This window comes from Hyperolius riggenbachi, chromosome 4, assembly GCF_040937935.1.
Source record: "Hyperolius riggenbachi isolate aHypRig1 chromosome 4, aHypRig1.pri, whole genome shotgun sequence".
Taxonomy (NCBI): Eukaryota; Metazoa; Chordata; class Amphibia; order Anura; family Hyperoliidae; genus Hyperolius; species Hyperolius riggenbachi.
The window spans coordinates 12,623,485-12,646,573 of record NC_090649.1 but is presented as its reverse complement, the minus strand read 5'-3'; the positions used below and the strand labels follow the sequence as shown (position 1 = coordinate 12,646,573).

At 43.3% G+C, this 23,089-nt stretch overlaps 1 protein-coding gene across 1 annotated transcript in view; it reads right to left on the bottom strand.

The window, feature by feature from the left end:
- LOC137571093 (vomeronasal type-2 receptor 26-like) overlaps nucleotides 1–23,089 on the bottom strand; it is a 113,151-nt gene that overhangs the window by 47,942 nt on the left and 42,120 nt on the right. The window contains exons 3-4 of the mRNA XM_068279774.1: nucleotides 11,864–12,155; nucleotides 6,813–7,583 (exon numbers count right to left, since the gene is read on the bottom strand). Coding sequence (XP_068135875.1) covers nucleotides 6,813–7,583; nucleotides 11,864–12,155 — 1,063 coding nt within the window. The remainder of the gene's footprint in view (nucleotides 1–6,812; nucleotides 7,584–11,863; nucleotides 12,156–23,089) is intronic.

Here is a 23,089-nt window from a genome sequence, read left to right as displayed (position 1 = left end):
GGACCAGAGACAGCTGGTACAAACAAAAGGGGCTTACCAATGTCACGCCCCACTGCTACCACCGATCGTTCTACTCTCACACCACTGAAGCTTGATCGCTTGGCCGTCATTGTGACCACAGAGCTCTGTGAGCCAATCAGGAGCCCATTTCAATGGCTCCTGACCCTGTGATCAATTTCAGCCAATGAGCTTGGCTCACAGTGATCACGAGTTCAGTTCGGCTCCTGAGTCCTGACCAGCTCACGGAGCTCTGCCGTCATACCGACAGCAGGGTGAGTGGGCTGCAGTGGCGGGAAAGTGGTGCGATTGGCGTTAGTGGTCGGAGTGTGTGGCGGGCTAATTGAAATCTATGCCCTGACAGTGATAACAGGTCCCAAATTGGGCATAGATTTTAGGTAGCATGGTTTGGAAGTGGTTACTGGACACCTGAAGTGAAAAGGGTATGGTTTCATTTCAATTCATTTCCTTTTAAAAAATACCAGTTGCCCAGCAGTATTTCTGATCTTTCTGTCTGCAGTAGTGTCAGAATCACAGCCCTGAAACAAACAAGCACCTGATCTGCTGCATGCTTGTTCAGGGTCTATGACTAAAAGAATTTGAGGCAGAGGCTTAGCTGGACAGTGAGGAAATTTGCATTGTTTTGCTAATTTCTATAAATGATAATTGTTGGTGCGGTTTTACGCTGTAACACCGAGGCTGTGCTTGCCAAGCATCAATACACCATGTTACTTGTAATGTAATAGGTGCTTAACCTCCTTAGCGGTAATCCCGAGTCAGGCTCGGGCCGGACGTCTGCAGCTCAGAGTGGTGAACAGCTAAATCTACTTTTCCTGGCAGTCCTGCTGGTCTATTGGGCTGCAGTAGTGTCTGAATAATACCAGAAACATGCATGCAGCTAATCTTTCAGATTTTACAATAATGTCAGAAACATCTGAACTGCTTGTTCAGGGGCTATGGCTAATAGTATTAGAGGTGGAGGATTAGAAGGATAGCCTGGTGACTGGTATTGCTTAAAAGGAAAAATACATATGGCAGCCTCCTAATCCATCTTGCATCAGTTGCCCCTAAATTGCACCAATAATTTCACATATTTTGGCTCTTCTCATTTCATGTTTCTAATTCTCATTTATAGATCCTGTAAAGAGGGTGAAAGGTCAAGATACCTATAATTTATCTTTTAACTCGGTGCTCAATTTCTGCTGGATTTCTGTGCAAAAAGTGGTTCAATTCATTTTAATGAAGTTTTTCCCTCTAACTTACCAAAATGTGTCAAGCAAGGGTCTAGTGTAATCTATGAGAATAATAAAAAACTTCAAACACAAAATCATGTCAAAAAATAAATGTAATGTTCTCTTTCTGCCAGGCCACAATTTCCCCACTGTTCAGCTTTATCATGTGTTTTTTGCATTAACATTTGTGTTTGTGCATGAATTTTTGCATTCATGTTTCCAGAACATGCGAAAAATTCACATTCAAGTGCGTACTTTAATGCAAAAAACGCTTGAAAAAAAATAGACCCCTGCTGAAACGCTGGAAGAGCCTGATTCATACATACAGGTGTCAGCTATTTTTCCCTGGATGAGTCAGTCTCGTCCATACTGCCTGGTAGGATATCAGTTGGACTGCAATCAGACCGTTAGATAGAGTCAGTCTATCTGGCCTGTACAGTGGTTGTTTGCTGTGACAGTCTGTCTCATTCATCTGCACTATGTTTTGATAAAGGGTAACCTCCAAAGTAGGGATGGTCGGAAATGCCAATTTCCGATTCTGCGGAAAATCCACATTCCGCCATTGCGAATTACTGCTACTGCTACCGATTCCACTTTCCGATACCAATTTCCGCATTCCAATGCGGAATACCACTGGAAATCACGAACATTTTCGCCAAATTTAACATCGAATTACCGCATATCGGATAATGCAGATTTTCTGCATTTTACATTACAGTAAAAATCCGCAGGTTTTAGCTGTTAATAGCAAATCCTCCATAAGTCCTAGAAACACCACATTTTCAGAGTTTATTAAATTGAATATTGTGAACAAGATGAAATAAAAAGTATTCAAAAAGACCTTATAGTTTTTGATAAAATCGATGTTAAATTTGGCCGAAATTTCCACGATTTCCAGCGGAAATCCGCGAAAAATCCGCCTACTGCACCTGTATTACCGACAGGGCCGGATTTGTACTTGTCACCGCCCAAGGCCCGCTGTCACTGACCGCCCCCCAACTAACAACATCCTCACCAATTACCACCCCCTCAGCGCTGCATACACAGGAATCATCTCCCTCATGTGCCATTTATCGTCTGCCCGCATTCCTCCATAGAAACAGAATGCATTGCTTGCCTGAAGGCTAGTGAACCCTCTGTATGGCATTAGTCTCTGAATTGTTACCTCAGAGATCATTTTACAATCCCCGACAGGCGACGATTATTGCATGATACGGAAAACCTCAGGACTATCCAGAGACGTTGCACTATGGGATTATCTATATCCAAATACTATCTAAGGTTAAATTTATTTCTGAGAGCTTAAACCAAAGGGATACTGTGCAAGCTATCCCTTTGTTTTTTTTTTAAATACTTGTTGTCACGTCCCTGGATCCATGATCCTGTGTCGTCAGGTAATTATTCAGCCTAATTTGTACCTTAGATGAGACAAAACAACCACAAGGTTTTATACTTTCCTGGGGCTTCTTTTAGCCCCCTGTAGTCCGTTAGCTCACTTGCTGTCCTCCTGACTCCCTCTGTGTTGCCTGTCAGGCCAGTAAATTGTGTGTGTCACGAGCCACAGTGCATTCACATTCTCGGCTGTGTGCACCATCTGATCGTGCTCCTGTTGCTGGGAGCATTCTGTGCATGGGCAGTTCAAAAAGATGGTAATTGCATTCGTGCAGAACAGTCCCGGTTATTTAATCATGATGGGGGTGGGCACGGCTGGGATTGCACATGTGCCATTGCCCGCAACCTGGCTGGATTGTGGACTCCACCACAGGAAAATGGAAGGGACTGCATGGAGGGAACAAATGGACTAAAGGGGGCTGGAAGATGACCCAAGTAAGCATTAACATTTGTAATCATTTTGTCTCAGTCAGGTATACTTCAAAAGGGGAAAGAGAGAGAAGGGAAGAGAAAGAGAGTGTGTTGTGTGGAGTGAGTGTGTTTTACAACACACAAGTTTAATCAAAGCTTTAGCTTAACTTTAAACACTTCATGCAAGCCCCAGCAGCAAGACAACTTGCAAGCCCTCTGACCTGTCTGTCCTGGTGTAAACATTGCATACTACTACTGAGCAACTGTACCTGGCCAGAGACAGACAGCCTGCTGAGTGCTAAGAGTTAATTAGCAGAAGGGAGACAGATATAGGGGCCGGAGGTGACAGAATACCTTACTGTGAATTGCACGGCTCTTATGGCTGAGTGGCTTCAATCAGTGCCCCGCACAAGCAGCTGACCAGAAGTTCGTAAAGAGGGCGGAGGGAGAGCTGGAGACACGCTGTTACCACAGGCTAAGCTGCAAGTACTGTGCTGCTGCTGCTTGCTATTGGCATAAGATATGCTGCGTTCTGTCTCTCTCTCTGCTTCATCTCTATCCCGGTTCCTAAGTCACAAGACTTCCTGTATTTAAACAGCCCGCTGCCCTGCCTGCACACACGCATAGGTTTCAGTGTACGCAGCACAGCAGAGAGCTGTTAATCGAAGGGGGACATTTGTCATGTCGTGTGTGATTGTGTGGACAGCTCTCCTCCCACAGCGCCCTTTGCATAACCCCGCCCTAGTCCCCAGCCTTGGGTGCCTGCCCAGAAATCCGGCCCTGATTACCGATTTACGATTGGAATTTCGGAAATGGAATTTCCGTGGAATCCAAATGAGAATCCCTTCTCCGTAGTCATGAAACAAATGTCAGCTGTATGTGTTGACTTTGAATACATTTAATAAAAACTCAAAGCAAAGATTCTGGTGTGCTTACCTATACTGGACTTTACTATACGTGGACCGGTGGTGTGGCTTGTCACCTTGGTTAAGCACCCAAGTTCTCTGGATCGGAATGGTGTACCATGCTTAACCTTGAATTGTACCTTTATTCTTAATTATTTTGTCCTTTGTTCTTTTTCATGTTAGAAGGTTCTTACCACTTTTTTGTCTCTTAGGGTAGTGTGTGCCAACCCTGTCCCAGGGGCAAACCCAGGATTTTCAAGGGGGGGGGGTTCCAGAAAGGTCTCTTTCAGCAAGCCGCACACTACCGCACATGTGTTTGCCCACTAAATGTACAAAATGCGCTGTGTTTCCCTACAAAATACACATGATGCAGTAGTGTTTCACCAAAATATATATATAATGTGGCATTGATTAGGTATCTAGATAACCCCCTTTATTATGGATAACCAAATTACGCCCTCTTTAGTATAGGGGACCAGATGACCCCCCATTTATCGCACAGATAGCCAGAGGAGCCCCCCCATTTACAGTATAGGTAGCTAGATGACCCCCCAGTTAAGACAGGTAACCACATAAACCTTATTTATAGTATATAGCCAGATGACTCCCCGTTCAGTAAATTCCCCCTTGTATTTCGCCAGATCCCCCTTGTATATAGCCAGTGTATATAGTCAGATCTTCCTTGTATATAGCCAGATCAACCCTGTATCTAGTCAGATCCCCTCCCCCCGTATATATAGCCAGAGTATATAGTCAGATTCCCCTGTATATAACCAGTGTATATAGTCAGATATTTCTTGTATATAGCCAGATCCCCTTTGTATATAGCCAGTGTATATAGTCAGATCCCCCTGTATCTAGCCAGTGTATATAGTCTGATTCCCCTCTGTATATAGCCTGCGTGTATAGTCAGATCCCACTCTGTATATAGCCACAGTATATAGTCAGATCCCACTCTGTATATAGCCAGTGTATATAGTGAGATGCCACTCTGTATATAGCCACAGTATATAGTCAGATCCCACTCTGTATATAGCCAGTGTATATAGTCAGATGCCACTCTGTATATAGCCACAGTATATAGTCAGATCCCACTCTGTATATAGCCAGTGTATATAGTCAGATGCCACTCTGTATATAGCCACAGTATATAGTCAGATCCCACTCTGTATATAGCCACAGTATATAGTCAGATCCCACTCTGTATATAGCCACAGTATATAGTCAGATCCCACTCTGTATATAGCCACAGTATATAGTCAGATCCCACTCTGTATATAGCCACAGTATATAGTCAGATCCCACTCTGTATATAGCCACAGTATATAGTCAGATCCCACTCTGTATATAGCCACAGTATATAGTCAGATCCCACTCTGTATATAGCCTGCGTATATAGTCAGATCCCACTCTGTATATAGCCTGCGTATATAGTCAGATCCCACTCTGTATATAGCCTGCGTATATAGTCAGATCCCACTCTGTATATAGCCTGCGTATATAGTCAGATCCCACTCTGTATATAGCCTGCGTATATAGTCAGATCCCACTCTGTATATAGCCTGCGTATATAGTCAGATCCCCCTGTATATAGCCACAGTATATAGTCAGATCCCACTCTGTATATAGCCACAGTATATAGTCAGATCCCACTCTGTATATAGCCTGCGTATATAGTCAGATTCCCCTGTATATAGCCAGAGTATATAGTCAGATCCCACTCTGCATATAGTCAGATCCCCCTGTATATAGCCAGATCCCACTCTGTATATAGCCTGCATATATAGTCATATCCCCCTGTATATAGCCAGATCTGTATATAGCCTGCATATATAGTCAGATTCCTCTGTATATAGCCAGAGTATATAGTCAGATCCCACTCTCTATATTGCCTGCATATATAGTCAGATCCCCCTGTATATAGCCAGAGTATATAGTTAGATCCAGTAGAGGTGACTGACATAGGGGAAAGATAGAGAGATAGTGAGACGTACCAGGATTGAGGGAGAGGGCAGGAGTACTCACTCGGCTGCTGGGTAGGACGAGTCACACAGCATGTCACTGGCACTGCAGCCAGAGTTAGAGCTAAGAGCTCACTTTCAAATTGGTCTCTGCAGCCGGGAAAAGATAGGGGGCGGGGCGAAGCCTGCATCCTAAATGTAAACAGCAAATGCCTAGCAGTGCTGGGGAAACGAGAAAGAATTTTGTAGCGTCCTGCACACAAGCCTGGACTGTTTGTGTGCTAAACAGCTCTGGTGCCTGGAGCTGACTCCTCCACTCTCTCACCTCTGTGTGCTGCCTGTCATCGCCCCTGCTGAGTGCTGACATCCTCCCTCTGCTTCCGCTCCGCTCTCTCTCCAGCCGGAACTAAAGATTTATTGTCGGCTGGGGAGGCCAGTGTCATTGCGCTGTGATAAAATAGTCCCTATTCACCTGCCTGCCTCTGCATTGTAGAACTGAGACTGGGTTAGGGTAAAAGCATGATGGGGTAGGGAAGGACTAAAGGGAAATTTTAAATAAATAAAAAGACCATAGCAGCAAGTATCAGCCCCTCAGCAGGGAGTGGGGGGGGGTTCTGGGCATCGGTAACCCCCCCCCTGGGTGCGCCACTGCTGTCCGACTACTCAAGGCCCACCAACAGTGCATGTTTTGTGGAAATCCACACCGGTAGTTAATCAGCTCTGCTGAGACACCAATTACCCCACCTGTGCATGTTTGTGGTTTTCTGCAAAACATATACTGTTGGTGGGCCTTATGGAGAGGTTTGGGGACTGTGTCTCAGGATCTTCCAGAATATTTTTATCTTGTGGAGAAGCGTGAATGACCTATACCTTGGTACAGATAGAACAGGATATACTGTAGTTACTAATACTACCTTCCATGGCCGCCAGCTTAACCCTGATTTAGCTTCGGATTTATTCGTTTTGTGAGAATTCTTCTCATGCAGGGCGTGAGCCAGAGAATAGACGGTAGAGTACACCTGGAACGTCTCTCTGAAATTCTCCATATCAAAATAAAACTGCTCCAATGCACCAAGGTTTTTTGTTGTCTTGCTGACAATTTCTTGTGAAGCGATTTCATATTTCCAAAGATTAACAAGCATACGGAGTTTAGGGTACTTCTTGGGGTTGGCAGACAGTAGGAAATCTTTCAAGCCTGGAATGGCCACTTTGTGCAAATGAAATATCAATGACCCATTCAGTGTAAGCAATAGAAGTGGAATGACCCCGTAAGGGAAATTGAAAGGAAGAATCAAAACTTTGCTGATTTTTCCCTCTACGTATATTTTGTCTAAGAATTCAGGGAAAATCAGATTATTATTCAGGATAATGACTTTAGAAATGGAGCTCGCCAGCACCTCCCAGAGTTGGAGCATCCTTGAATTTTCATATTTGTCACGTCTATCTTTGACTATATATTTGAACTCTACGCAGATCCCGTTCTGTGATAAGGCCTCCTGGAGCTCCAGGTTGGACCACTGGCTGCTTTCATCATTTGAAGACACAATACCCACCCAGGTCCAGCCAAAGTGCTTCAGTAACTCTATAACAGCTCTGTACTGGCTATTACTACTCGGAAATGTGTGATGTAATGACGGGAACTTGTTTTTATCACTAGGAACTGAAGACTGTATGCCATACGTGAGCTGCAAAGGTCACAAAAGTTGAAATGAACAAAATGGAATTATTTTACAAAGCACCCTCTATCAAGATCATCTTTTCAGTTTTAGTGATGTGCTAATTATGATTTTGCAACATTTTGGGCAATAAAATGCCTCTTTCTTAGAGGCGTTCTATGTCCGGCTGTTTTTTTATTTTGGTACTGTACTATATTCGGCCTGAGGAAGTGGGCAAGTACTCATGAAATGTGTTGCCAAGTGCTTATTAAAAATGTGTTTTCTTATTATATACATTTGTTGTCTTTTGAGGTAAGCCACCTAATTTTTTTCTGTTTTAGCTGTTTTTAACACAGCCATTGGGCGCCTCTTCCCCCTTGTGTTACTCGCCCTCCCTTACTCGCCCTCCCTTGGAAGGGGTGATCTATTTGGATAGGTGTTTACCATTTCTACAACCACCTGTAATCTTTTACTTAGAGAGCGACCAAATCCAGTTCATCTGGATGCTCGAGTGGAATCGGGTTTGTTCATCTCTACCTGTCTTCAATGGTTGGTTGCCCATTTGCCACCCTCTTTTGTGAGTACCACCAGATATAACATTATCCTACACATCTTCTTCTTCTTCTTCTTACTTACTACAGCATTGGGGCTCCCATTGTCCCGGTGTTCTTTTTTCCAGGGTGCTCTTTGTTCACCCTACACATCCACATTCCATAAGAGGGGCTTACATCCTGATAGACTGAAAAACCATGGACAGATCATGCCATTTCTAATAGAAAGGATATAAAAGCTACTAATAATGTTGAGGCACAGAGGGCATGTTGAGATGACCAGACAGATGAAGGTTTAAGGCACATTGGCCCATATGCAATTACATTTTTCTCCAGAGCCAGGAGATAATTTTTGATCTTCTTTTTAAAATAACTTTTCACCACTTTGCAATTGAAAAAGTATAAAAAAGTAGGTTAAAAAAGTGCTATCAAAATTCTTTTTAGTATTTTCTTACTTGTTGGCAGTGCTGCTCGGATACCCCTTTTCAAAATCCGAATTGAATTATGATCCGAATACCCATTTATCCGGATCCTAATTGGATATCCGAATCCGAACTTTTTGGTATCCGAGTAAACTCGGATATCCGAACCCAATATCCTGGATATCCGTCCGGATTCGGATATCCGGATAATAAACCGGAAGTGACCTGAAAATGGATTAAAATGCTTCTCTCTCTCTCTCACTCTCTCATTCTCTCTCTCTCTCTCTCTCTCTCTCTCTCTCTCTCTCTCTCTCTTCCCCCCTCTCTCTCTCTCTCTCTCTCTCTCTCTCTCTCTCTCTCTCTCTCTTCTCCTTCTCTCTCTCTCTCTCTCTCTTCTCCTTCTCTCTCTCTCTCTCTCTCTCTTCTCCTTCTCTCTCTCTCTCTCTCTTCTCCTTCTCTCTCTCTCTCTCTCTTGCTCTCTCTCTCTCCTCTCTCTCTCTCTCTCGCTCTTTCTCTCTCGCTCCCTCCCTCCCTCTCCCCCTCTCTCCCCCTCTCTCTCTCTCTCTCCCTTTCCCCCCCCTCTCTCTCTCTCTCCCTCTCTCTCCCCCTTCTCTCTCTCTCTCTCTCTCTCTCTCTCTCTCTCTCTCTCTCCCTCTCCCCCCTCTCTCTCTCTCCCTCTCTCTCGCTCTCTCTCTCTCTCTCTCTCTCTCTCCCCCTCTCTCTCTTTCTCTCTCTCTCCCCCTCTCTCTCTTTCCCTCTCTCCCCCCCCCCCCCCCTCTCTCTCTCTCTCTCTCTCTCTCTCTCTTTCCCTCTCTCTCCTCTCTCTCTCTCTCTCTCTCTCTCTCTCTTTCTCTCGCTCTCTCTCTCTCTCTCCCTTCGAAAGGGATTTTGCCATTCAAGGTGATCTTGGCTTCTGCTCGGGTATCTGAAGAAACTATTCGCCCAGATTTCTGATTTCAGATGGGAAATCCGAGTTTGCTCGGATAGTCTATTCGGATTTTAGAAAATATTTGACTTGCTTCAAAATTTGGATAGTGGAAAATCTTGCTGAGCACCACTGCTTGTTGGTGACTAAAACGACATTTTACTGTCAAGGAGTGATAATAGCACCTAGGAGATAACTTGGGAGAAAAAGGTAATTGTATTTGGTCTAGAGTGGTTTTTTTAGGGCACATTTAGAGTTGTGAACCTGGTCCCCATCACTGCACCTCTTATCTGCAGTGTTACTTAAAGGCTCAGTGCACACATGGCTGTGCATGAAAGGTTTAGTTTTAGGTCATGTACGTTTTTTTGTGTGTGCGTTTTTAGTGCATTTTTAGTGCATTTTTAGTTTGTGTCCACGTTTTTTCCCTCATATGCGTTTTTCAAGCATCTTGGGTGCATTTTTATGTGTTTGCGGTTTCACGTTTTGTATGCATTTTCAATGCGTTTTTACATTGCGTTTTATGCAGATCACTAGGAAGTCAACAGGAAGCGGAAATACAACACAAAGCAATTTTTTTTAGAAAGAACACATATAAAAACGCATGAAAAACACTTACAAAATGCAATACATTGCGTTCCCATTGACTTCCATTATGTGTGTTTTTTATGCTTTTTTGAATATTATGCAACAAAACCAGCGTTTATAAAAATGCATGTTTGAAAATGCATATGCATTTTTTATATGTGTTTTTTCATGCAGCCTATAGACTTCCATTAGCGTAAAAAAACGCAGCTTTTTTGCAACGCTAGCATTTCTGCTAAGTGTGTTCCTACCCTTAACCTTTTGCCGACCGCGTCACGCCGATGGGCGTGGCCGCGGCGGCAGCCCCAGGATCGCCTAACGCCAATTGGCGTAAAGTCCTGGGGCTCTGTTTTGAATGAGATCGCACGCGCCCATGCACGCGCATCTCATTCTCGGAGGGCGGAGCTCCGCCCCTCTTCAGTCTGTGAGACGGCGTAATTGCCGTCTAATTACCCGTACAGCGCTGCGATCAGCAGCAGCGTTGTACTGGGGACAGCCGTGTCACACGGCTGTCACCTCCTGAGCCACAGAGGTGATCTGTGGTTAGTGTAATAAGAATAGTACTTCACTATTCACACTATTCTTGAAGTACTATTCATATTACACTAACTAATAATCCATTTGTATCTTTTTATGGCAACATTTATAGCTATGCCTCTGTCTTTTGTTTACAGTTGTTTATCCCCTGCTTATTGCCTGAAGAAGTGGGCTGTGCCCGCGAAACGCGTTGCATCCTTGGGGTATTTTCAATAAATGTGTATATCTATATATTTACAGTCCTTGGTGTCTGCTTTAACGGAGGCGAGTCCACCACTTCCTCCCAGCAATTTTTTAAAAAATGTTATGTACTTTTATCCTTCTGGCGCCTCTGTTCACCTACCAATATATTGTTAGATTTGTTGTGTTCTTGTTCTAAATTGTTTAACCTACAATCAAAACTCCATCAAATCTGATATCCTCTTATACTATAAGGCAGAATTAAAATGTAATTTTTAATATACATTGTAGCTACGAAACAGAATAGCCCACCACAGCCTGAGCTATACCAGCGCCACATTGTCCATGCTATGGGGAAGGTCTGGAAGAGAGGGGGCGGCCATGGTGCATGCTATGGGAAACTCTGACATCTGGGGGTCCTCTTTTTAAAGGGATCTTCCAGATGCCACCATAACCCCCCCTCCCCCCCCAGGGCATCAATAACCCCACCTCCTCTTGGAAAGCGGAGGTGGGGAAGAGCCATTTGTCCATGGATTGGACAAGGGTTCTGTGGAGAGGGGATGCTTGGACACCCCTCTCTTCCAGAGCTCCCCCGTACCATGGACAATGTGGTGCTGGTATAGCTTAGGCTGTGGAGGCCCACACAGTCCAAGGTCTGCAGTCTGGCTATCCTAGCCTGCATGGGGTACAAAGGGTTAAAGGGATCGAGAGGGGGACCCCACATCATTACTGACATTGATTCCCCTCTACCATGCCACTGTCTGGGATTTTGGAGACTTTGTGCACCTTTTTTTTAAATTTGAGGTTAAATTTGAGAATTGTCTGCAAACTTTTTTTTTTGATGATCTTCCATCAGTGCGAATCACTCATCTTGTCCATTAAGAGTATTATTCACCCAAACTGTTGGGTAGGGTCAGAGTGGATTTAGTGAGAGTGAGACAGCCAGGAGAGAGAACCTTACTTATGGATTGTAAATTGCTACTGTATGGATCAGAATAAAGCATACCCCATCTCATTCCGTGTCTGCTCACTGTTTAGGGTCTATACTCATGCCATATCATGATGTATTACCTTTCTATGATGAACCTAGAACTTAACATTGACAGAATCTACCTGGGGGTACCTGTAGAGTCCAGCCACACTGGCTATGGCAATGGAGGTGGACGGCATCTTATGTCCAACAATACCAGCCAGCTTACTCTCTTTGTAGCAATTATAATTTGGAACAATCTTCCCAGGTCCAGAGATGAGCCGCAGCGTGTGCTGTACAGCATGCCATTGCCTTGCACAGGAATCATATACGGTACAGCCCAGAGTTATATTTGGCAAGATATCGGCTCTCCGGTTTATTTCATCTATGGCAAATATGAAAGCCAGAATGTGTCTGAGGTTTGGTTTCACTAAGCTAAAGCAGAAAATATTGTATGCCATTAGTATGTAACAGCATTGTAGCACAATGGTACATATGGAATGGCACTGTTCAAGACAACGCCCACATTCTTAATCTCAACTACAATCTTACCAGGTTCCAAGGCTCCAAGGCCAAGCCCATAGATAAACCAATACCCTCTCAGGACACAATTGTTTGTGAAGTACGCATGATAAATCAAACATTTTTTGTAGTATAGAAAAGTCTTTTTTTGAGATTGCATCAAATGCAGTTTGGAATCCACACTGAGCTAGAAAAGATACAGAAATAGTGGCCCTGTGCTTCACTGCAGCAAAATCTTATTTTCTCTCTATTCTCTGACAGAATACAGCTGTTCAGTTGCTATTCACTTTCCAGGAAACCAGACTGCATTTGACAAGCTGTTTAAAAAACTATTTTGCATAGATAACAACTCAAGTTTTTAAGTCTTGCTGTACTGGAGAAGAGAGCAACTTCAGATAATTTCTTAGTAGGGATAGTAATATATGAGTATTTATTTCATCATTTCACTTGTCTTTTCAAGTATACTTTAAAGCAGAGCTCCCCAGCCCTGTCCTCAAGGCCCACCAACAATTAGAGTTGAGCTGAAATTTTCGTAATTTCGCATTACTAAAATTACGCATGCGAAATTTGCGATTACGATGCGAAATTACGGTAGCGTAATTGCCATTAAAATCGTAATTGAAAATACCGTAAGCGTAATTTTCAACGCGTAATTTCACGTTTCGTTCATGCCGTAATTTCGCATTAAACGCTACCGTAATTTCGCGTTAAACCGTAACGCTCCGTATAATATAAAAAAGCCGCCGACTTTAAGGGTTAATAGCAAAGCCCCCTTAAATGCTAAGAGCCTCAAATTTGGAGAATATACTAAGGAGATCAGGAGGAATAAGAGGAATTTTTTTTTTCAAAAAGACCTTATAGTTTTTGAGAAAATCGATGTTAAAGTTTCAAAGGAAAAATGTAAACATTTAAAAACCCGCCGACTTTAACGGTTAATAGCAAAGCCTGCTTAAAGTTTAGGAACACCAAATTCCCAGGGTATATTAGGGGATCAGTGGGAATAAGAGGAAAACAAACTTTCAAAAAGACCTTATAGTTTTTGAGAAAATCGATTTTTAAGTTTCAAGGGTGAAAATGTCTTTTAAATGCAGAAAATGTCAGGTTTTTTTGCACAGTTAACAATAGTGTATTATTTTCATAGATTCCCCCAAGTGGGAAGAGTTTTACTTACTTCGTTCTGAGTGTGGGAAATATAAAAAAAAACGACGTGGGGTCCCCCCTCCCAGACCTCTTTAACCCCTTGTCCCCCATGCAGGCTGGGATAGCCAGAATGCGGAGCACCGGCAGCTTGGGGCTCCGCACCCTGACTATACCAGCCCGCATGGTCCATGGATTGGGGGGTTTCGGAAGGGGAGGGGCAGCCAAGCTTTCCCCTCCCCCTCCGAGCCCTTGTCCAATCCAAGGACAAGGGGCTCTTCTCCACCTCCGATGGGCGGTGGAGGTGGAGGCCGCGATTTCCTGGGGGGGGGGGGGTTCATGGTGGAATCTGGGAGTCCCCTTTAAAAAGGGGTCCCCCAGATGCCCACCCCCCCCTCCCAGGAGAAATGAGTATAGAGGTACTTGTACCCCTTACCCATTTCCTTTAAGAGTTAAAACTAAATAAACACACAAACACTTAGAAAAAGTATTTTAATTGAACAAAAAACATAACCACGAAAAAAGTCCTTTAATATTCTTAATTAACCATTAATACTTACCTGTCCCTTTAAATAAATGATCCCTCGAAATAGCCTCGGAAATGTTCTATCAGTTACAATGTAACAAAGTTATTACAATGTAACAACTTTGTTACATTGTAACTACGCCGCACCCGACGTCACTCGCCGCCGCCGCATACGCGTCTGCGCTGCACGGACCCGACAGAGCTCTGAGCTATATAGCTCAGAGCTCTCTAAAGCATCTTTGTATTTTGGCTCCAAGGAGCCCCATTGGTCCTTAGCAGACCAATGGGGTTCCTTCAAATCAGAAGGAACCCCATTGGTCTGCTAAGGACCAATGGGGCTCCTTGGAGCCCAAATACAAAGATGCTTTAGAGAGCTCTGAGCTATATAGCTCAGAGCTCTGTCGGGTCCGTGCAGGACGCTAAGTCCCCGCCAGCTCCGCTGCCCTCCCCGCCTCTCCCACATGTCACCCACATGTCACGCACATGTGGGTGACAGATGTGGGTGGGGTGGAAGCGGGAGCTGCGGGGACTTAGCGTCCTGCACGGACGCGTAAGTGTATGCGGCGGCGGCTGAGCGGCGAGTGACGTCGGGTGCGGCGTAGTTACAATGTAACAAAGTTGTTACATTGTAATAACTTTTTTACATTGTAACTGATAGAACATTTCCGAGGCTATTTCGAGGGATCATTTATTTAAAGGGACAGGTAAGTATTAATGGTTAATTAAGAATATTAAAGGACTTTTTTCGTGGTTATGTTTTTTGTTCAATTAAAATACTTTTTCTAAGTGTTTGTGTGTTTATTTACTTTTAACTCTTAAAGGAAATGGGTAAGGGGTACAAGTACCTCTATACTCATTTCTCCTGGGAGGGGGGGTGGGCATCTGGGGGACCCCTTTTTAAAGGGGACTCCCAGATTCCACCATGAACCCCCCCAGGAAATCGCGGCCTCCACCTCCACCGCCCATCGGAGGTGGAGAAGAGCCCCTTGTCCTTGGATTGGACAAGGGTCTCGGAGGGGGAGGGGAAAGCTTGGCTGCCCCTCCCCTTCCGAGACCCCCCAATCCATGGACCATGCGGGCTGGTGTAGTCAGGGTGCGGAGCCCCAAGCTGCCGGTGCTCCGCATTCTGGCTATCCCAGCCTGCATGGGGGACAAGGGGTTAAAGAGGTCTGGGAGGGGGGACCCCACGTCGTTTTTTTTTAATATTTCCCACACTCAGAATGAAGTAAGTAAGACTCTTCCCACTTGGGGGAATCTATGAAAATAATACACTATTGTTACCTGTGCAAAAAAAACTGACATTTTCCGCATTTAAAAGACATTTTCGCCCTTGAAACTTAAAAATCGATTTTCTCAAAAACTATAAGGTCTTTTTGAAAAAAAAAATTTCCGTCTTATTCCCACTGATCCCCTTAATATACCCTGGGAATTTGGTGTTCCTAAACTTTAAGCAGGCTTTGCTATTAACCGTTAAAGTCGGCGGGTTTTTAAATGTTTACATTTTTCCTTTGAAACTTTAACATCGATTTTCTCAAAAACTATAAGGTCTTTTTGAAAAAAAAAATTTCCTCTTATTCCTTCTGATCTCCTTAATATATTCTCCAAATTTGAGGCTCTTAGCATTTAAGGGGGCTTTGCTATTAACCCTTAAAGTCGGCAGCTACCTAACATTGATCCATGCATCAACTTTTCCGCTTTGGGAGCATGGCCATACGCATTAATTTTGTAATACCCGTTGCAATGCGAAAATTACGCGAAAATTACGCTTACGCGAAACTTCACGAAATCCTTCTTCATTACGATTATGTACTTACGGCCATAAACGTAATTACACTAATTACGCGAAATTTCGCGAAATCGTAATTACGCCATTACGCTCATCTCTACCAACAATACATGTTTTGCAGGAAACCACAAACATTGACAGGTGGGGTAATTAGTATCTCAGCAGAGCTCATTAACTACCTCTGTGGATATCCACAAAACATGCACTGTTGTTTGGCCCTGAGCATAGGGTTGGGGAACAGTGCTTTAAAGGATACCTTAGTCCTAAATATAATCTAAAATGGACATCCTGTGTGTGTGTGTGTGGGGGGGGGCACATAGGCTTACTGCACCTCCCGTGGCCCGGCACTTCCTTCTGATCATTGGTATACAGCCTCATTCTAAAGCCCGGGTCAGGTCGATCGGTGCAATAGGTCCCTGGGAGTACACACGCACTCCTGCGTAGTCACCAAGTGCCATAGTGGACATACTGTGCATGCGTGTATAGTATGTCCGGGTCAGGTGACCGCGTGCGCAGGCAACATCTTCCCGTGAGAGTGAGCTCGTACTCCCGTGGACTGACTGTGGCTGTGCCAACCTCCCTGACCAGGGCTATAGAACGGAGGCCATTTACCGATGATCGGAAGTTGACGCCGGGCCACGGGAGGAGCGGTAAGCCTATGTGCACCTCCCCACAAACACATCGGGTGTCCATCAGGGATGAGCAGAAACTACGCCAGTGCGAATTTACGCATCGTAATTCACATCTACGCATCCAAGTTCATAGGCGAAGTTTCAAAACTACGCTTATGAATTCATGCATAGCGAAGTATTGTTACGCGTAGCTTACGCCCACTTTGCATAGTTAACATGTGTATTGCGTAGTGAACTACGAATGCGTTACTTGCATCTAATTTTCCACGTGCGGTTGCATGTTTACAAATTTACGCATTGGAAAGGGGAATGTACACATTGAAGAGTTACCAGTATATGCATGTAATGAAGAATGAATGCGTAAAATTTTCTGCATACGGGCATAAGCATCCGCATACACTACGCTTCACTTCGTAGTCTACGAAATGCATAGGAAGCAAATATTTTATTTCGAAGCCGTAGTTTGGCGAAGCATAATTGCGTAAAACTACGCGTAGTTCCAGCATAGCGAAGTTGGCTGACTACGACCATCCCTGGTGTCCATTTCTGATTATATTTAGGAAGAATGTATCCTTTAAAGCGGAATATAACCCTGCATTTCAACTTTGCTCTAAAACATTATTTACAGCATATTATATGCAAAAAGCATTTTTTTTTTACTAGACCAGCATTGGAAGGGTAAACACAGAGGTTTAAAGTTCTGTGGAGAGATATGCAGACGTTCAGTTTGTTACATTCTATTTAGTTATATGTATCTATTGAGAAATGTTACACACTTTTTGGCTGTCCTCCAAGCTCCTTCTCATTCAGAGAGATGAGTCACATTCAACACTTAGATACATTTATGTAAACAAAATGTATCTATGTCCGCTTCGGATGCGTCTGCAGAAATCTGCAGGAACTTTAAAGCCCTGTGTAACCCTTCCAATGCTGGTCTAGTAAAAAAAAAATGCTGGTTGCATATAATATACTGTAAATAATGTTTTAGAGCAAAGTTGAAATGCAGGGTTATATTCCGCTTTAAGAAAGCACAATTAATCTATCACAGTGGTAAAAGCAATCGGATAAATGTTGGAAAAGAAACAATCATATCATGCCCAGCAATTGCTGTCAGGATCTAGGAAATGTATAGAGCTCTCTATAGTTCTTAAAAAATTCCCAACTATCCCAACTTGATGAGGAAACCAGAGCTCAAAGTGGAATGCATTAGCAGAAATTAGCAGAAATTACCACTGTCATTAAAACTCTGAGAGTATGGAAAAGCACGGGTCTAATGCACAATAGTATAACAATTTTAAAGAAATCCTAACCCATACATGTCAAGAGCCTTGAACTCTTTCATCTCTTCTGGCAATCAGTGGTAGAGGCACACATGACCATCATTCCTAAGCAAGGAAAGCATGAAACATTACAATTTACCTACATTGTTTCTTCACTTAGACACAGAAAAATCCAAGTCATAATTGCAGCCAATAGGTTATGCCTTTTACCACATTTATCTGGCGTTGATCAGGTGGGTTTTGTCCTGGGTGGAAAGGGTGGAGACAACGCTGTCAAGACTGTACTCCTCATCAGGCGGGCTCAAATCAACACTATGTATTTTCCTGTGCCCTGACCTACTAAAGGTATTCAGTAGATTGGCGGTACATCAAAACTACTTTGAGATACCTTATTATTTGTGACAATACACAAATTTGGATCCTCCCCCTCTCCTGATACAAAATGGTACTACAGTTGGGTGCCCCCCCCCCCTTCCCCCTTTAACCTCCTTAGCCGTAATCCCGAGTCAGGCTCGGGACAGAAATCCACAGCTCAGGGTGGTAATTCCATGCCTGAGTGAGTTATATGCAGGAGCTGCTGCAGATCTCTCTGTGGGATGTTTTTGTTTTCTTGTTTTTAGGATCTAAAAGCTTGTGAAAAAAATGCACGACTTTTAAACACTAAATCTGGAAATAATCATAATGCCAGGGAGGTTAATCTTCATTCTCACTCTGGAGCAGCCTCCAAAAATAATATACAATTTCTGACTTAGTGAATTATTTTTCTGCATAACAAACACCAACTTATTGATGCTATAACTATTCACAATATTTGATGAATTTGCAAGCATTGAATTTCAAAATCAATTTGAATAAATTCACGACTCTTGACATACCTCTAATCAATATATACAAAAAAAGTGTTGACTTCTATTTTTCTTTCTACCTAGTGTAGTTTATATATCAACAATTTGGGGATCAGTGTTAATGGGAATGTCTCTTAATTATTCAAATTAAACATTTTACCTTTGCTTAAAAAAAAAAAAAAAAAAAAAAACAAGAAAGAAAGAAAAAAAAGGAATTTCAAATTAAAGATATTGGAGGGCGCTGCCTAAATTCCTATTAACCTTCCTGGTGGTAAGCCCGAGCTGAGCTCGGGCTATGCCGCGCAGGAAGATATCTCAGCCCCTGGTGGGGCGATTTTTGCCATTTCAAGTGCTGTGCGCACAGCTAGCACTTTGCTAGCCGCGCGCACAGCTTGATCGCCGCCGCTCTGCGGCGATTGCCCGCACGCAGCGGCAGAAGAGGGCCCCCCGCCAGAGCCCTGCGCTGCCCAGACCAATGAGTTCCGGGCAGTGCTATGGGCTGGATCGGAGGCGTCTGACGTCAGGACGTCGGCTGACGTCCATGACGTCATTCCGATCGTCTCCATGGCGACAGGAGAAGCCAAACAGGGGAGCGCGTTATATACGCGTTCCCCTGTTTGCTATTGATGCCGGCGACGATCGCACTAGAGGGACACATGCGCCCTCTAGTGGTGTTTCATGTAGCTACCACTCTGGTAGCTTTACATGAAACAAAAATTTTTTAAAAAAAAAAAAGGATTTTTGCCTATTTGGCAAAAAAAAAATTAACCGCCAGGGATGTTAAACAAGTTGCTAGTATTACAATAATAATACAACGTTTTCACGTCAATTCTCTGCCTCCTGCTGCAGCCATCCAAGGTGGGGTTAACCCCCTTTCCCCACCTCTAAAAGGAAACTGATTATATAGTAGTCGGAGGTGCGCTGGACATAAGCAATACAAATCGTCTAGTTCTGATAAATAAAAACACTTTATTGGGGATAATGTATTATATTATTATTATATTACAACCCTTGTGTGTCAGATGGCAATCACTCACTCACGCACACACACATGCATGGAGCACGCTGGTTCCCCTTAAATAAAAATCCTCAGATTAAAAACTATGGCCATGAAAATTGCAAATAGCAAAAATAGTGTATAAAAAATGAAGAAATAAGATCACTCTTAGGACATGAGAGTTCTAGATATCCGTGAGGGAGATATAGAGTGGTGCAAATAATTGAATTTTACCACTTAATCCTTATGTTGATGTCTATATCCTCTTAACGCCAACAAACTCTGGCGCTATGGTTACAAAGACTGTTGCACGAAAATCTTGAACTGCTTATGTAAGTCTTACCGTTCTCACCGTCCCTGCTCTGTCACTGCAACATACCACAAGAGTCTCAGCTATGGTGATGTTTGCTGGGTTCAATAGGTCCCTCTATATCCATGGGGTCTGTCCGGGTATTCTGCACTTAGCGCCGCTACAGCAGGTGCTGTTAGCCGTCAATACTCCGTCGTCCGGGCTCAGTCCCACAACTTCCGGTCCTTCGATCTAGAGAGGAGACGTCACTTCCTAGTGCGTCTCACTCAGGATGCTGTTGCCACTTCCCTGAGTTCCACCTTCTATGATCTGGTCACAGTATATCGGTCCTTAGGTGGAGGGGGTGTTGGCTAATCTGTAGTTAGACGGGGCGCCCCTGTAACTAAGCAGTCAGCAATTGAGTAACATGTTTCGACGGAACCTCGACTGTCTTCATCAGAATCTATAGATCGGTCCTGGTCAGTCACCATATTTATTTGTGGACCTCCATAGCATAACTCATCCCACTCCTGCTCCATTAAAGTGGTATCCTCCTTAAAGAGGAACTTCAGCCTAAACAAACATATTGTCATTAAGTTACAATAGTTATGTTAATTAAAATAGATAGGTAATATAATCTCTTACCCACCCTGTTTTAAAAGAACAGGCAAATGTTTGATTTCATGAGGGCAGCCATCTTTTTGGTTGAAAGGAGGTGACAGGGAGCATGAGACACAGTTCCAACTGTCCTGTGTCCTGAGCACCTCTCCCAGTTGCTAGGCAATGTGAATAACAACCTAGGCAATCCCATCATGCTCTGCACAGCATCAGGGAAAAAAAAGCCGGGCTTTTTTTCTTTGATGGGCGGAGCTTAGATAAAAAAAGCAGCTAAAAATGACGCTTTGGTAAGAAAAACAAAGTTCTGATGCTGTGAAACTGTTACTGTTACATTACTATCCACTCACTCTTTCTTATGGTCTATATGTACCCTCCAAAACCCCCCAAAGGGGGAACCAGCTGCCCATTGGGGAACCAGAAAGCTCATTCATTCACAAGCAGTCTATTTAATAAAACCGAAGAGTTCCATCTCTTCATTTAGTCCTTTTGGCACCAAGGTGGCCAGGTAAAAATCCACCTGCTTTCCTGTCTAGATATCTTGGCCAGGTAGTCCCCACCCCTAATATCTTTATGCACCACTTCCAATCCAAAATAAATCACATCCCATACACGGCAATTGTGAAAGTCTTGTCTCATGTCCTAAGAGTGATCTTATTTCTTCATTTTTTATACACTATTTTTGCTATTTGCAATTTTCATGGCCATAGTTTTTAATCTGAGGATTTTTATTTCAGGGGAACCAGCATGTTCCATGCATGTGTGTGTGTGTGAGAGAGTGATTGCCATCTGACACACAAGGGTTGTAATATAATAATACAGTAATATAATACATTGGGGCAGCACGGTGGCGTAGTGGTTAGCTCTCTCGCCTTGCAGTGCTGGGTCCCTGGTTCGAATCCCATCCAGGGCACTATCTGCAAAGAGTTTGTATGTTCTCTCCGTGTCTGCGTGGGTTTCCTCCGGGCACTCCGGTTTCCTCCCACATTCCAAAAAAAAACCATACGGATAAGTTAATTGGTTCCCCCTAAAAAAAATTGGCCCTAGACTACAGTACTTACATTACATAATATAGACATATGGCAATGGTAGGGATTAGATTGTGAGCTCCTTTGAGGGACAGTTAGTGACAAGACAATATATATATATATATAAACACTGTACAGCGCTGCGTAATATGTCGGCGCTATATAAATACTAAATAATAATAATAATAATTATCCCCAATAAAGTGTTTTTATTTATCAGAGCTAGACGATTTGTATTGCCTATGTCTAGCGCACCTCCGACTACTATATAAAAACAGCATAGGAAGTAGGACTTCAGAAGACAGAGAGGGACATGTACTGGGATTCCATGCATTTCAAAATTACTATCACCTAAACACAAATTAGTCAAGGAACAAATGGTGAACTTATAACCCAATGGTATAGACCCCTCCAAAAGCTACATGGGATTTCATTCAGGTATATTCACTCTGCTGGAGGTCTCTTCAAGAAACTGGTCAATTTTCCATGGCTGATGGTTTTGTCCTCATTGCAATTTGGAGTAACATTTGGCACCTACATAGCAGGATTCAACCACAGACCTCACCAAACTAGTTTCTCCTATTTCAGTCTCCTACTTTTATTAAGTGACATATGGTGGCAAGAGTCACTTGATTAATGTGGAAAAATCCCTAAAATTGAGAGACTGGAGATTAAAGTGAACCTCCGGACTAAAAATATACTCAGCAGAACTGAAAAGGCTTGGTGTTTCTTTAACAGTTTCACAGCATCAGAACTTTGTTTTTCTTACCAAAGCGTCATTTTTAGCTGCTTTTTTATCTAAGCTCCGCCCATCAAAGAAAAAAAGCCCGGGCTTTTTTCCCCTGATGCTGTGCAGAGCGTGATGGGATTTCCTATGTTGCTATTCACGTTGCCTAGCAACTGGGAGAGGTGCTCAGGACACAGGACAATTGGAATTGTGTCTCATGCTACCTTTCACCTCCTTTCAACCAAAAAGATGGCTGCCATCATGAAATCAAACATTTGCCTGTTCTTTTAAAATGGTGGGTAAGAGAGTTCCTCTTTAACTACCCCCTCCCTCACAATAGCAACTCAATAACATGCCTTGCACCACTTTATGGTTACTTGACTACTTTAGCTGGAGTTCAGGCACGCAGTGCTTTATAGGCATTACAAGCTAAGCTTCTTTAGATGACAAATCTCCTGCTCCTTTTCTGAAATGATGTTGGACAGAATATGGTAATCCATTTGCCGCTATCCCCTCTTTCTCCCTTTCTTTCCACTCTTTTTTCCTCTATACCTTCTCTTCTTTTCCAATGTATCCTTTCTTCTTCAGGCATCATTGATGTATTTTGCAGCAAAAATACCAAACAAGTGATTCACCCAAAAGGTTGGCCAAGCCATTTGTATGTTCATATCTAGATGGTGTGTTTGGCACAGGAGGTACCCCTACTTGACTTTGTGGTTCCCCAAATTCTTGAATTCATGCAACTAGCTTGGATCTCTGTCAATTGATGGACTTTGGAGGTGATAAAAGAGATTCCTTTTTTACTTCAGCGTTTTTGTACTGATGAATAGGGATACTCATTCAGATTCTGCAGAGATGCAATTTCCACATTTCCATTCGGAATTCGGAAATCGGTAATGCAAGTGCCGTAGGTGGATTTTCGTGGAAATCGTGGAAATTTCCGCCGACTTTAACATCAATTTTCTCAAAAAGTACAAGGTCTTTT